The sequence below is a fragment of the Kogia breviceps genome, chromosome 19, assembly GCF_026419965.1.
Source record: "Kogia breviceps isolate mKogBre1 chromosome 19, mKogBre1 haplotype 1, whole genome shotgun sequence".
Lineage (NCBI taxonomy): Eukaryota > Metazoa > Chordata > Mammalia > Artiodactyla > Physeteridae > Kogia > Kogia breviceps.
The window spans coordinates 19,846,081-19,858,928 of NC_081328.1; the positions used below are offsets into that span (position 1 = coordinate 19,846,081).

The 12,848-nt window shown below is 48.3% G+C and overlaps 2 protein-coding genes across 2 annotated transcripts in view; one reads left to right on the plus strand and one right to left on the minus strand.

Moving 5' to 3' along the window:
* Positions 1-2,522: 2,522 nt before the first annotated feature.
* On the minus strand, positions 2,523-9,056 carry CCL5 (C-C motif chemokine ligand 5). Its single transcript, XM_059048684.2, has 3 exons — positions 8,925-9,056; positions 7,193-7,304; positions 2,523-3,008 (listed from the first exon to the last, which is right to left on the minus strand). The coding sequence occupies exons 1-3, from the start codon at positions 8,998-9,000 to the stop codon at positions 2,921-2,923; spliced, it is 276 nt and encodes a 91-aa protein (XP_058904667.1). The 5' UTR covers positions 9,001-9,056; the 3' UTR covers positions 2,523-2,920.
* Positions 9,057-12,433: 3,377 nt separating this feature from the next.
* LOC131746906 (C-C motif chemokine 4) overlaps positions 12,434-12,848 on the plus strand; it is a 108,331-nt gene continuing 107,916 nt past the window's right edge. Inside the window, exon 1 of the mRNA XM_067020984.1 lies at positions 12,434-12,513. The gene's annotated coding sequence lies outside the window, so the exon portion shown is untranslated. The remainder of the gene's footprint in view (positions 12,514-12,848) is intronic.

Sequence of the window (12,848 nt, forward strand, 5' to 3'; positions counted from 1 at the left end):
CGTGGGGGGTTTCCCTGGCGGTCCAGTGGTTAAGACTCCACACTTCCACTGCAGGGGGCCTGGGTTCAATCCCTGGTTGGAGAACTAAGATCCCATCTGCTGCCCACATGCTGTGAGGCGCTGCGAAAACTAAAAAAAAAAAATAAATAAAAGAAACTCTGGAATTATTAAAACAAAATATATAAGAACAGCAATAATAAAAAATGCAAATGTGGATAATCACATATATTGACATTGAAAAGTAGAAATGCCATCCCTTTACAGATTTTATCTCAGAGTCTATCAACTGTACCTCAGCTTCCATTGGCACCAGCAGCTGACTGTCCTACAGTCCTCGTGCTCGCTGAGCCACTGCTTCTGTTGAAGGTTTCATGTCATTTGTACTACACAGAATTCCTTTCGCTGCTTGCAGTGATGGCTACACTGCAACCTCAACACCTAGCATAGTGCCTGGCACACAGCAGGCAGCTCGCTGTAGCGAGAAAACACAGGCCACCAAGTCCTCCGACTGGACCATCGCTTCCAATAAACTGACGTGCTGCACTGAGAAAGACAGCGTCACCATGCGGATTTCCCGCCGAGAATGTTCAACCTGAATCTAGGTATGAGGAAACAATAGGCAAACCCACCTTAGAAAATATTCTACAAAAATCCCATCTGAACTCCTGAAGAAAATATCAATAAATCTTAAGGACAAAGAAAGTCTGTTAAAGGACACTAAAAAGACCCGACAGCTAAATTCAATATGTGCCTGTAATTGGAGCCTGGATTTTTTTTTTTTTTTTTTTTTGCGGTCCGCGGGCCTCTCACCGTTGTGGCCTCTCCCGTTGTGGGGCACAGGCTCCGGATGCGCAGGCCCAGCGGCCATGGCTCACGGGCCCAGCCGCTCCGTGGCATGTGGGATCTTCCCAGACCGGGGCACGAACCCGCGTCCCCTGCATCGGCAGGCGGACTCTCAACCACTGCACCACCAGGGAAGCCCTGGAGCCTGGATTTTAAAAGATAGCTATAGAGGACGTAATTGGGACAACTGTGGGGATTTGATCATGGACTCTATGTTAGAAAATAATATCGTGTCAGTGTTAAATGCTACTCATTCTGTGGCTACGCAGAATGTCCTTGTTATTAGGAGATACACACTAAGACTGTTGGGGGGATGTGATATCACATCTGCAACTTTCATTTCAGAAAAAAATGTACATACCAACCATCTGTATAATATACGTGTGTGTGTATATACACACACACGTATATGCACATAGATAAAGCAAATGTGATTAAATGTTAATATTTGAATCTAGATGAAGGGTATATGGATGTTTTCTTGCAAATTTCACTAGGTTGGAAATTTTGCAGATTAAAGATGGGAAAAAAAAGCAGCAGCTTTGGCATTGGACCTTGGATCTGGTGTGTCTAAATGTTAATTGTACCACCTTCCACCCCACCTCCCCTGTTTTTCTGGTTTGTTTGTTTTTTTAAAAAAATTATCTATTTATTTACTTATGGCTGTGTTGTGTCTTCGTTTCTGTGCGAGGGCTTTCCCTAGTTGTGGCGAGCGGGGGCCACTCTTCCTCGCGGTGCGCGGGCCTCTCACTGTCGCAGCCTCTCTTGTTGCGGAGCACAAGTTCCAGACGCGCAGGCTCAGTAGTTGTGGCTCACGGGCCCAGTCGCTCCGCAGCATGTGGGATCTTCCCAGACCGGGGCTCGAACCCGTGTGCCCTGCATTGGCAGGCGGATTCTCAACCACTGCGCCACCAGGGAAGCCCTGTTTGTTTGTTTTTTGTTTTTGTTTTGCTTTGGGGCTTTGGGCAAGTTATTTCCATCTCTTGCCAAGGGTTTTCCCCCACTGTAAACAGGGTTAATAATACTCCCTGCCCCACAGGTTATGAAGATGAAGGATGGTGGATGTAAAGAGCTGACAATGCCTGGCACAGAGTGATCACGCACTTAACGCCGTCTCTAATTATGTGGGTATATTTGCTAAGACAGGTTCACAGGAAGGAACACATCGATGGGAAAGTCGGAATACACCCACCTGAAAAGTGCTGGTGCCGTGGTAGAAAACCACAAAATCCCTCCTTCTCTTTATTTGAAAGAACTGAGGTGTTTCAGGAGTGCCATGAAATCCCATTCCACGGGCACGAGTGGTGTGTCAAAGAAACCCACTGCCGGTAAGGGGTAGGGTGGGCTAGGGTGGAAGCCAGCAGAGTAGGCGGAAGGGCAGACCATGGTCTGAGGAAGCAGGGAGGTGTGTGGCGGGAAGTGAGAGAAACTCTTGGGGCCTCAGGACTGGGAGGTAGTGACTGTGGTCTCCCTTCAGAGTGGATGAGCCACTGGTCCCTTTACCTGATCTGTCCTGCCCAGGCCCCTTCTCAGAGAGCCTGTGCCCCCGGGCCTGCTCACTGCATAGGGCCACAGCCCCCAAATCCAGGGTGGACACCAGATGTGACCAGCCCTGGATCCAGTGCTTAATGCTCACGAGGAAGGGGGGTTCCCGACAGGAAGTCAAACCAGGAGCCAGCTTTGTAATTGCATTGAGAATTTTAATGAAACTCTGATTTCTTACATTTGCCAGTCAGCCCTTCCAGTGAGGGGCTGAGATAGGCGCTTTGGTCATGGGGCATGACCGTAGAAGCCCAGTCTCCCTCCCTCCTTCGCCTCCAGAGGCGCTGACATCCTTCCTGACTGCAGAGCGGCGGCCGGGCGAGGGCTCTGAAGCTCGGAGCCTAGAGACCTCCTGTGCACAAGGCAGAGCCCCAGGAGCCCTAGGAGGCTTTTACAGCAGCTGCTGCAGGTGGTGGAATCTGTGCCCTCCAAAGAGCGGGTGGGAGGAGGGCACTGGGGGGAAACCTCCCAAGCTGGTTAGGACAAGAGCAAGAAGCAAAGTTTGCACAAGTTCAGTTTCAAGGCGTCCTTTATCCTAGCTCAACTCTAAAATGTTGATGTACTCCTGCACCCATTTCTTCTCTGGGTTGGCACACACCTGGCGATTCTTTCTGGTGATAAAGCTGTGGGGGAGAAGAGGGTGAGACCTGGTCAGTGCTGGGAGCACCAGTTTTGGAGATGAGGTGGATTGAGGCGGGGGGAAATGATACTGGGTGGGTTAGTTTTGGAGCTCCATATGATTGCATTGGTGGCATTCAAGGAAAGAACATTTTCTCTTCTGTTGGGTCGAAGGGCTCCAAGCCAGAAGCAGTCCTGTGTACCTTTTAACTCCCCGCCCCACAAGCCGCAAAAACACATGCATCCTGGAGATCTAAGGGGATACGGGGCCCTAGGAGCCCAGGCTTGAGCTGGTCAACCACTTCTCAGCACTTCCTGTTTCATACCCTGTGCTGGGTGCTGAAGATGCAGAGAAAAAGAGGTGTCCTCCAGGAAATGAGTCATGGCTGAGTAAGTGGGAGACGAGGTGGTAAAACAAATGTGTGATCTGGCCTTAGATAACACAGTGCCTGGCACACATAGACACTCGACAGAGGAACCCATCTGTGTGTGCCTGGGTGAACGGAAGAAAGGCATGAACTTGAGTCTTGATTTCACCACTTACTAGTTAGATCACCTTGGGCAAATGACTTAGGGCCTCTGAGTCTATATGTTTACCTCTAAAATGTGGAGAGAAATAATTCCTAGTTAGCACAATTATTGTGAAGCTCAGGTGAGATAGTATATATAAATTAGTTTTGAAAAATACCATGCATGTGTTGTTATTGGGGTGCTGCGGGACCTCTGCTTTAGGGTGGATCAGAGCAACATGAGCCCAAAGGTCCCGGGACTGGACACCGTGGCTCGGAGAAGTTGAGGACCCTGAGATACTGGCAGATGTCAAAGCACTTCTACCAATTAACCGGCCAGCATGTGGAGGCCGGTGAGGGCGGGAGGCCTTATCTCTACAGGTGTTGATGGTGTAAGTTGGCAGGCTCACAGGCTGGGGGTCATGGGCTATGTCCAGCTGCCTACGTCACCTGCTTGCTGGGAGACTGGTTGTCTCTGAGGGACACCCTGGGCCTGGCCAGCAGTGCTACCCATTAACGTGTTACTGTGGAGCTAGCCCAGCCTATGTGGACCGTTCTCATTCTGGCTTCTCCTTCAGGATGCTTTCCTGCACCTTTTTGAGATGTTTCCAGACAAAGTGAAGGCTTAGGTTATCTGCTGAGAATGAGGATTTCTTGGCCCCTTTTCGTGCTCTGTCATGGAGAGCGTTCTTTCTCAGGGAAGCTGCTTCCGCTTCTCTGAGCCTCCCTCAGAGCCACCTGACCACCTCTCTTTCTCCCCTGCCTGGCGTGCAGAGAAGAGAAAGGGAGCAGAGGGGTGTACTGGGCTCTGGTGCCTCCTAGTATTTGTCTTCTTGTTTGGGGTGGTGAGGGAGCTTCCGATGCAGGCCCTGCCCTTGGCGGCGAGCCAGGTGTCATACAGGAGAGCCTGCAGACTCACTGGCCTCTCTAACCTCAGCCCCCTTGGCCTGAGGCCAGGAAGTCGAAAGACCAGAAAACCGACATCTGGGGCGGGGGAGGGTTGCCCAGGCTTCCTGCTCCTGCTCCTCCCTGCTGAATGTGATACTGGCTGGCAGCCCCCCTTGCCAGGCCTCCTCTCTCTGCCCGCTCTGTGGGGAGCCTCTCCTGGCCTGACTTCCCTGCACCTTCACCTGCCCCGTGAGAGCAGGTGTGCTCAACGTGGCTGCCCTTCTCTCCTGTGCGCTCCCTCAAGTCTCTGGCCCTGGGTCTGGCACACCGTAGGTGCTTAATGGATATTTATTGAATGAGTTAGTGACTGAAAGTTTTGCATTCACTCATCAGGTTTCACTTGTCACTTCTATGTATATAATAATACATTTAGAGGGGGAGAAGGATGATGATATTTAACAACGTATCAGGCACCTAACTGTGTGCCGGGAAATATTCTAATTTTATCTTTCTTTTTATTATTCTCACTTTGACCTAGTGAGGGAAATACCTCTATTTTACTGCACTTTGCAGATGAAGAAATTGAGGCTCAGTGAGGTTAAGTGATGGGCCCAAGCTCATGCAGCTACTGACTGGCAGAGCTGGGACTTTTTTTTTTTTTTTTTTTTTTTGCGGTACGTGGGCCTCTCACTGCCGTGGCCTCTCCCGTTGCGGAGCACAGGCTCCGGACGCGCAGGCTCAGTGGCCATGGCTCACGGGCCCAGCCGCTCCGCGGCATGTGGGATCTTCCTGGACCGGGGCACGAACCCGCGTCCCCTGCATCGGCAGGTGGACTCTCAATCACTGCGCCACCAGGGAAGCCCAGAGCTGGGATTTTAATAAAGACAGACTAGCCGGAACAGCCAAGACTGCTGTATTCCTGCGACTGTGACATCGGGAGACCCTTTCCTCCTATTAAAAAATGTCACATCTCCGGCCCCAGCACCCTTTCCTCCGCTACAAACCCTTCATCTTACATTCCCTGCTGGACTTTCCATAGAGTTGTTGTGCTGGCACCTTGGTCCTTTCCTTTTTAAACAGCTCTTCCTCAGGACTTCAGGGGGCTCCACCTTCACCCTTCTCCAGGTCTGGGTTGAAACCTCAGCATCACACTCAACCCCTCTCTCTTCCTTGCTACCGACCTCACAGCACCTGCCAGGGCTTGCTGATTCCGCCTCGGAAGGTTCCTCACCCCGTCTCTCCTTCCCTTTGGGTCCTGTTCAGCCTCAGTACCACTCATGTGGACAATAGCAGCCTCTCCACTGGACCTCTCTTGTCTAGACTTTCCCCGTTCCAGCTCATTTCACACTTTTGCTTCACTGTGCTGACACTCAAGGCCCTCAGTGCTTTCCTATACGGAGACTCTACAAAAACCAGAGGAGAGCCTTGGCGACATCCCCTCTGCCTCATACACCCCGTCCCTCAGTCCAATCCAAAGTCAAACAGCACTTTTTGCAGCAAACTTCGCCTAAATTCCTTCTCTTAGCTAAGCCCCGAATCGCAGTGTGTTCCCTCTTTCCTTTGGTAACATTCTTATGCAGGGTGCCCTGGTCATTGCTACATCTGTCTTAGACTTTGTGCCCCAGAAGGGCAGGGATGGTGGTTTACTCTGCTCTGCCTGCCCATAATAGGCGCTCAAAGAAGGATTTTTTTTTTTCCTTTTGAAAAATACTTGTTTTCGGAGATAAAATTAGTAGTGCTACATTTTTTTTTGGCTGTGCCCCGTGCCATGGAGGATCTCAGTTCCCCCACCAGGGATGGAACCCACACTCGGAGCCTTAACCACTGAACCGCCAGGGAAGTCCCAGTAGTGCTAAATATTATTGCTATACTTCGAAAGATTCATCAGGACCAAAGGCCAAATCTGAATACCTGTAACTTTGCCAGTGTCACAGAAATTTCTGGATTAGAAAACTTCATCGTTATATGGAAAACTTCATGACTGCCCCATTTTCATTCTTTAAGTCTCTATCATCTTAAACTTCTTAAGCCACTATCACTAATGACCTTGCTAGAATAGAAAGAGGAGGCTCCAGAAACAGGCTCCATCCCTCCCTCACTTACTGTGCAACCTTGGGCAAGTCACCAAACCTCTCTGGGACTCACTTTCATTATCTGAAACGTGGAGAAAATTATGCATACCTGTCAGGGATGTTATGATAAAATGTAGAGATAATGCATGTAAGACATTTGACAAACAGTAGGCACTTCCTAGGTAGCAAGGATTATTATTTTTCTAAATGTGGTAGCTTACGTATTTAAAGGAGAATCTCATTTCATTATTTCTTCATCAGTCAGTAACTTTTATTTTTTAACACGCTTGACTGCAACTAGGGCCTTGACCTCTGACCTCTCCTCTTTAGTTCCTTTTGAAGTTGCAGCTGGATTTGATTGGGTGTCGGATATGGGGGACTGCGGGGTTCTTAACTGGAAAGGGATGACTGAGTCGATCTTCTCCACCCAGGGGCATGGCAGACCAGGTGCAAGTAACAGTCACATCTGTAAAGATCAGAGACCTAACCTAGCCCATCAGAGTGGGGAGGATCCTTCAGGAACACCTTGTCTAGCCTTTTTCCACGATAGCTGGGGGATCTGAAGCTAGAGAGGGTGGAACCATGGCTATCTAGGCAGCCGGAGGATGGGTGGGAGTGGATGGGGCACCATCTCTGAGGGCTCATGGCAGGGGGACTGGCTCTGGGGCAAAAGGTGTCCCTTCCCTCACCCCCGGAGGGTTCCACAGGGCTGAGACTCACACGACTGCTGCCATGGAGCACTTGCTGCTGGTGTAGAAATACTCCCGGAGGTGGGTGCGGGGCAGCGGGCGGGAGAGGTAGGCAAAGCAGCAGGGTGTGGTGTCCGAGGCATCTGGGAGAGGGAAGAAAGAAGACTCCTGGATTCATTGCCAGTGCACACTGGGTATTGTGCCGGGTGCTTTATATGAATTATCTTTTTAAAAGTTTTTTGGTTTTTTTGTTTTAAAAATATGTATTTATTTATTTGGCTGCACCGGGTCTTAGTTGCAGCACGTGGGATCTTTGCTGCCTCATGTGAAATCTTAGTTGCGGCATGTGGGATTTAGTTCCCCGACCAGGGATCAAACCCGGGCCCCCTGCATTGGGAGCACGGAGTCTTAGCCACTGGACCATCAGGGAAGTCCTTATATGATTTTTTTTTTTTCGGTATGCGGGCCTCTCACTGTTGTGGCCTCTCCCGTTGCGGAACACAGGCTCCGGACGCGCAGGCTCAGCGGCCATGGCTCACGGGCCCAGCCGCTCTGCGGCATGTGGGATCCTCCCGGACCGGGGCACAAACCCGTGTCCCCTGCATCGGCAGGCGGACTCTCAACCACTGCGCCACCAGGGAAGCCCAGTCCCTATATGATTTATCTTGAACAGACTATTATCCTCCTTTGGCTGAAACTGAGGCTCAGAGAGGTAAAGTCACTTGGCCATGGACACACAGTGCCAGAGTGGGGATTCCCTCACCTAATCCTTGAGCCTTCCCTCTATACCACGACCCCATGCCTTTGGCTCTGAGGGCATCCTGCGTTTCCTCCGGGCTTGTCTTAGGTCTTCTGCCCTTATTCTTGCTCTCCTAGGATCCTCAATGGATTCAGAACCTGGTTTCTTTGAACCCTAGGGTGGGTTGCGAGGAGGCTTCCAAAACTCAGACTTCATGACTGAGCCAGGACCCCTAAGAGAGGCCTGAAGATGCATATTTTATCCTGGGACCCTCTGGCTGAGGCATACTGAGAAGGGCTCTGAACAGAGAAGGAGGACATTTTGTTGGTCAGTTAATTCAGGATGGCCCCGGGAAGTGTCAGTTGCCATTTCCCAGCAGAGTAGTAGTGTTTCAGAGCCAAACAGAGCTGGGTTTGAACACTGCTTTCCTTACTTCCTAGTTGCGTGACCTTGGACAAGTTACTTAACCTCTCTGGGCTTCTATAAATGGAGGACAGCTACTCAAAGAGTAGATGTGAGCATTAAATAAGATGATATTTGCAAAGCAATCAGCACAATGCTTGACCCAGAGTGGGCATTTAATTAGATTTTGTTATCCTTTATCAAGTCCCATTTTTTTCCATCTGTGAAGTGGAGGGAATATGACTGTCCCAGGAGAGTTTTACTTAAGTGCTTAGAAGCTTCTTAGAAACCCTGCTGCTGCTAGACATGAGTTAGTCGTGTTTGGAGGTCAGCTCAAGCTGCCCCTGCCTGCTAGTATCACCAGCATCAGTCCACACTCAGCGAGCACCTGTAGGGCTTGGGGTGTAGACCTTGATGGCACATACAAGTTGTTCAGGGGGTCCCTGCCATGAAGTGGCTTTGAGATCTATCAGGGACAACTGGACATCTGGGTAAAGCAGTACAGGAGAATGTAAATCATAGGGTTCAGATGGTATAAATGCTACAGTTGAAAAGAGGATGAGGTCTGGGCCAGTCTAAGGGTCGGACCCCGGGGGCTGTGGTGGTCAGGACCTGGACTTACGTGGGGAGGCAAATGCAGGAGCGCAGAGGGTAGCCATGGCGAGGATGACAGCGAGGGCGGCAGCGGAGACCTTCATGGTAGCTGTGAGCAGAGGCTGTGGGAGATCCACGTGCTGTCTCAGGATCCTCTGCAGGGATTCTCTGCAGCTCAGGCTGGCCCTTTATAGGCAACCCGGCCAGCAGAGGGGGCGCCCTCACTAGGGGAGTTTCCAAAAAAGCAGCCACACACTGGCTGATCTCATAAGTGAAATTGCACAAACCAGAAAAAAAAACGGAAATAGCCTCCGGAAATTTGAGTCTTTCTCTCCCTCACTCCTCTCTTCACTGCCCTCCAATCCAGAGTGAGCTCACCACTTCCCTCTTTGCCCTTGAAAAGAACCTGCACAAGCAGCGGTGGTGGAAAAATCTCTTCCTCTGCCGGCATCTTCAGCTTCGCTTGCCAGGGCAGGGGTCCTCGCAGAGGTCAGGGGACAGGAGGAAGGGCAGTATGACGAGATCAGAGCCCAGGTGCCCTGGCTCTCGCTGCAGTGCTCGGTCCGCTAAGTACTGCTCACCATGCAAAGGTTCATGGTTGGGACATCCTTGAAAGTGAATGAAGTGGTGGTCTGGATCCATTCCAAAGAATTGGATACAGTCAATCTTCATCAATTCCTATTTGGGTAGTTCAGAATTGGTGACAGTTTAGCCTGGGTTGGGCTGAAGTTGACTTCTGAATTATCTAAAAGTGTCTATTGACAGTAACAAAGGCAGACACATTAAAAAAAGCGTAATTTAAAAAAAATGTAATCTTACATCAAGGATGTTTTTTGCTAGCTATTGTCATGTATGTAACTTGGTGGCTGAGGGTGACTAAATCACCCAGAATGGGGAGAACTTGTGTCATTTCTTCCACCCGAAGACTTTGAGGCAGGATGGTTATTATTCTCCTTTTATAGAAGTGGAAACCGTGCCTCAGAAGACGTCATTAAGGTCCTCGAGGTCACACAGCAATAAGTGGGATTGGAACCCAAGTATTTTTTTTTCAGATTGACTTAAAAAAAGAAATTGAACAATAGTTGACTTACAAATTGTGTTAGTTTTAGGTATACAGCAAAGTGATTCAGATATATGTATGTATCTGAATGTATGTATGTATCTGTATGTATGTATCTGTATGTATGTATCTGTATGTACATATATATCTATCTATATATATATTCTTTTTCAGATTCTTTTCCATTGTAGGTTATTACAAGCTATTGAATATAGTTAGTTCCCTGTGCTATACAGTAGTTCCTTGTTGTTTATCTATTTTATATATAGTAGTATGTATCTCTTAATCCCAAACTCCTAATTTATCCTTCCCCCACCCCTTTCCCTTTGGTAACCATAAATTTGTTTTCTATGTCTGTCAGTCTGTTTCTGTTTTGTCAATAAATTCATTTGTATCATTTTTTAGATTCCACATATAATTGATATCATATAATATTTATCTTTCTCTGACTTAGTATGATAATCTATGATGTCTGACTTACTTCACTTAGTATGATAATCTTTAGGTCCATCCATATTGCTGCAAAATGGCAATATTTCATTCTTTTTTATGTCTGAGTAATATTCCATTGCATATATACCTCATCTTTATCCATTCATCTGTCGATGGACACTTAGGTTACTTCCATGTCTTGGCTATCATAAATAGTGCTGTTATGAATAACAGGGTGCATGTATCTTTTCAAATTAGAGTTTTTGTCTTTTCTGGATACATGCCCAGGAGTGAGATTGCTGGATCATATGGTAACTCTATTTTCAGGTTTTTTTTTTTTTTTTTTTTTTTTTTTTGTGGTACGCGGGCCTCTCACTGTTGTGGCCTCTCCCATTGCAGAGCACAGGCTCCGGACGTGCAGGCTCAGCAGCCATGGCTCACGGGCCCAGCCGCTCCGCGGCATGTGGGATCCTCCCGGACCGGGGCATGAACCCGCGTCCCCTGCATCGGCAGGTGGACTCTCAACCACTGCGCCACCAGGGAAGCCCCTGTTTTCATTTTTTTAAGGAACTTCCATACTGTTCTCCCTAGTGACTGTACCAATTTTATGAACCCAAGTGCTTCTGATAACCAGGCTCAAGCTCTTTCCACTGACCCACATCATTCAGGCAGTTAAGCTGTTCTTCATCCTCTCTAGGTGCCAGGTGCTGTTCTAAACTTGTCATAAGAATCCTCTCATTCCCTCCTGACTGGTTAAACAATTACCAATAGAACCACAGTTTTGGAAACCATGGCCCATCTCATTTAAATAAATAAATTGTAAGCACTTGAGAAACATCTAACCATCTGCACAAAAATGATCTGCCTGTTTGAATTGTTCCTTTAATGTAATCCTCTTAGTCAGCAAACATGTGGGAGGCTGTGCTGCCAAGTGGTTAAGAGCAGGGGCTTTGGTGTTTCATTGACAAGCCAGGTGGCCTCCTACAAGTTACTTCATCTCTCTGGTCTCAGTTTCCTCATTTATAAATCAGCGATAATAATAGTGGCCCCTCCCACAGCTGTTGAGACAATTAAGTTGCCATAAATATGCTCATGCTTGTAAAGCTCTTAAGTACAATGCTTGACACTGTTAAGTACTTAATAACATTAGCTATTATTATCGTGTTATTATTGAGTAAGAAAATGGCAGTCCCTTTAAGGATATTCTATACTGTAGGTTTTTCGGCAATCTAGACTCCCCCTACCCCACCACCACCACCCCTGCCCCGGACCCCAGTTGATGTGGATTAGTGAACTCTATTATGAAGATTATTTTTAAGCAGGTGGGTCAGTTGAGGCTTAGAGAGGTTAAATGACTTGTTTAAGGTCACATTTCCTAAAGTGATAAGAATTCAACATGGAACCCAAGTCTGTCTTGGTTCCTAGCTTCCTACCACACTGCATTGTTTCTAGAGAAATCCCGAAACATTTGCTAAGGCTGTTTTTCCTTGTGGGCTCTATTTCTGTTGCCTTTCCTTGATCTCAGTTTCCTTCTTTCAGGAAGAAAGGAAAGTACTTTTCTGGATACCAAATACGCTGAGTTGGGACACAAACTGAGGACAGAGCTGAGGGAACCACAGACAACCGACCACATCCCCATCTTTAAATCCCAGTGAACGTTTCTGCTGTGTGTAAGGGTGTGTGCATGTTTGTGTATAAATGGTAGTGGGAATAGGGAGGGGGTAGGATGGCAGGGTTGCTAAGCAGGAATAGGCAGTGGGTACATCAGGAGTATTTTTCTTCCCTTTTGGTGGTTCCAGGGGATTATGGGTGTGCAGAGGAGAGAGAAGAACCTGACTGTAATTCCATTTCTACCACGCACTTTCTCCTGTGCAAAATCAGAGTTCAGACTCACAGAACCAGTATATTCTCTGGCTCTAAAGTACTGATTCCATGAGGAAATCAGAGCGCCTGTGTAAACAGTGCAGTACCTGGTACAGGGTGGGTGTCCAATGAATGGCAACTGTCATTATGATTTACCTGGCATTCCGTGTTCCTGAAAACCAGGAACGCCTGCCCATCTGACTCACCATACTGGCGGTCGAGAGGGAAGTGATGACAGTGGACGTGCTTAGGAGACCGTCAGGTGAGGTGAAAACGTCAGGAAGCTGTCTCTGTCCTCCCTATCCCGCCAGTGTGGTTGGCCTACACCGCTCCGTCATTCCTTGCTGCCTCCGCAAATTGTCACTGAGAATTGCTGTGACCCAGGCAGCCCTCTAGGCGCTGAGGACACCATGTGAGCCAAAGACCTGCCCTCTGGAGTGTCTGTTTGTGTGGGGGGAGGGGAGAGCTCACCCAGAACAAGGGAAAACACTCCTTTACTGAGTCAACTTTTCACTGGTCTTGTCTTAACTCCCTGAACACAGTAACACTGTCCTATAATTTTTTTTTTTCTCTTTTTTCTATTTGTTTTTTGTATTA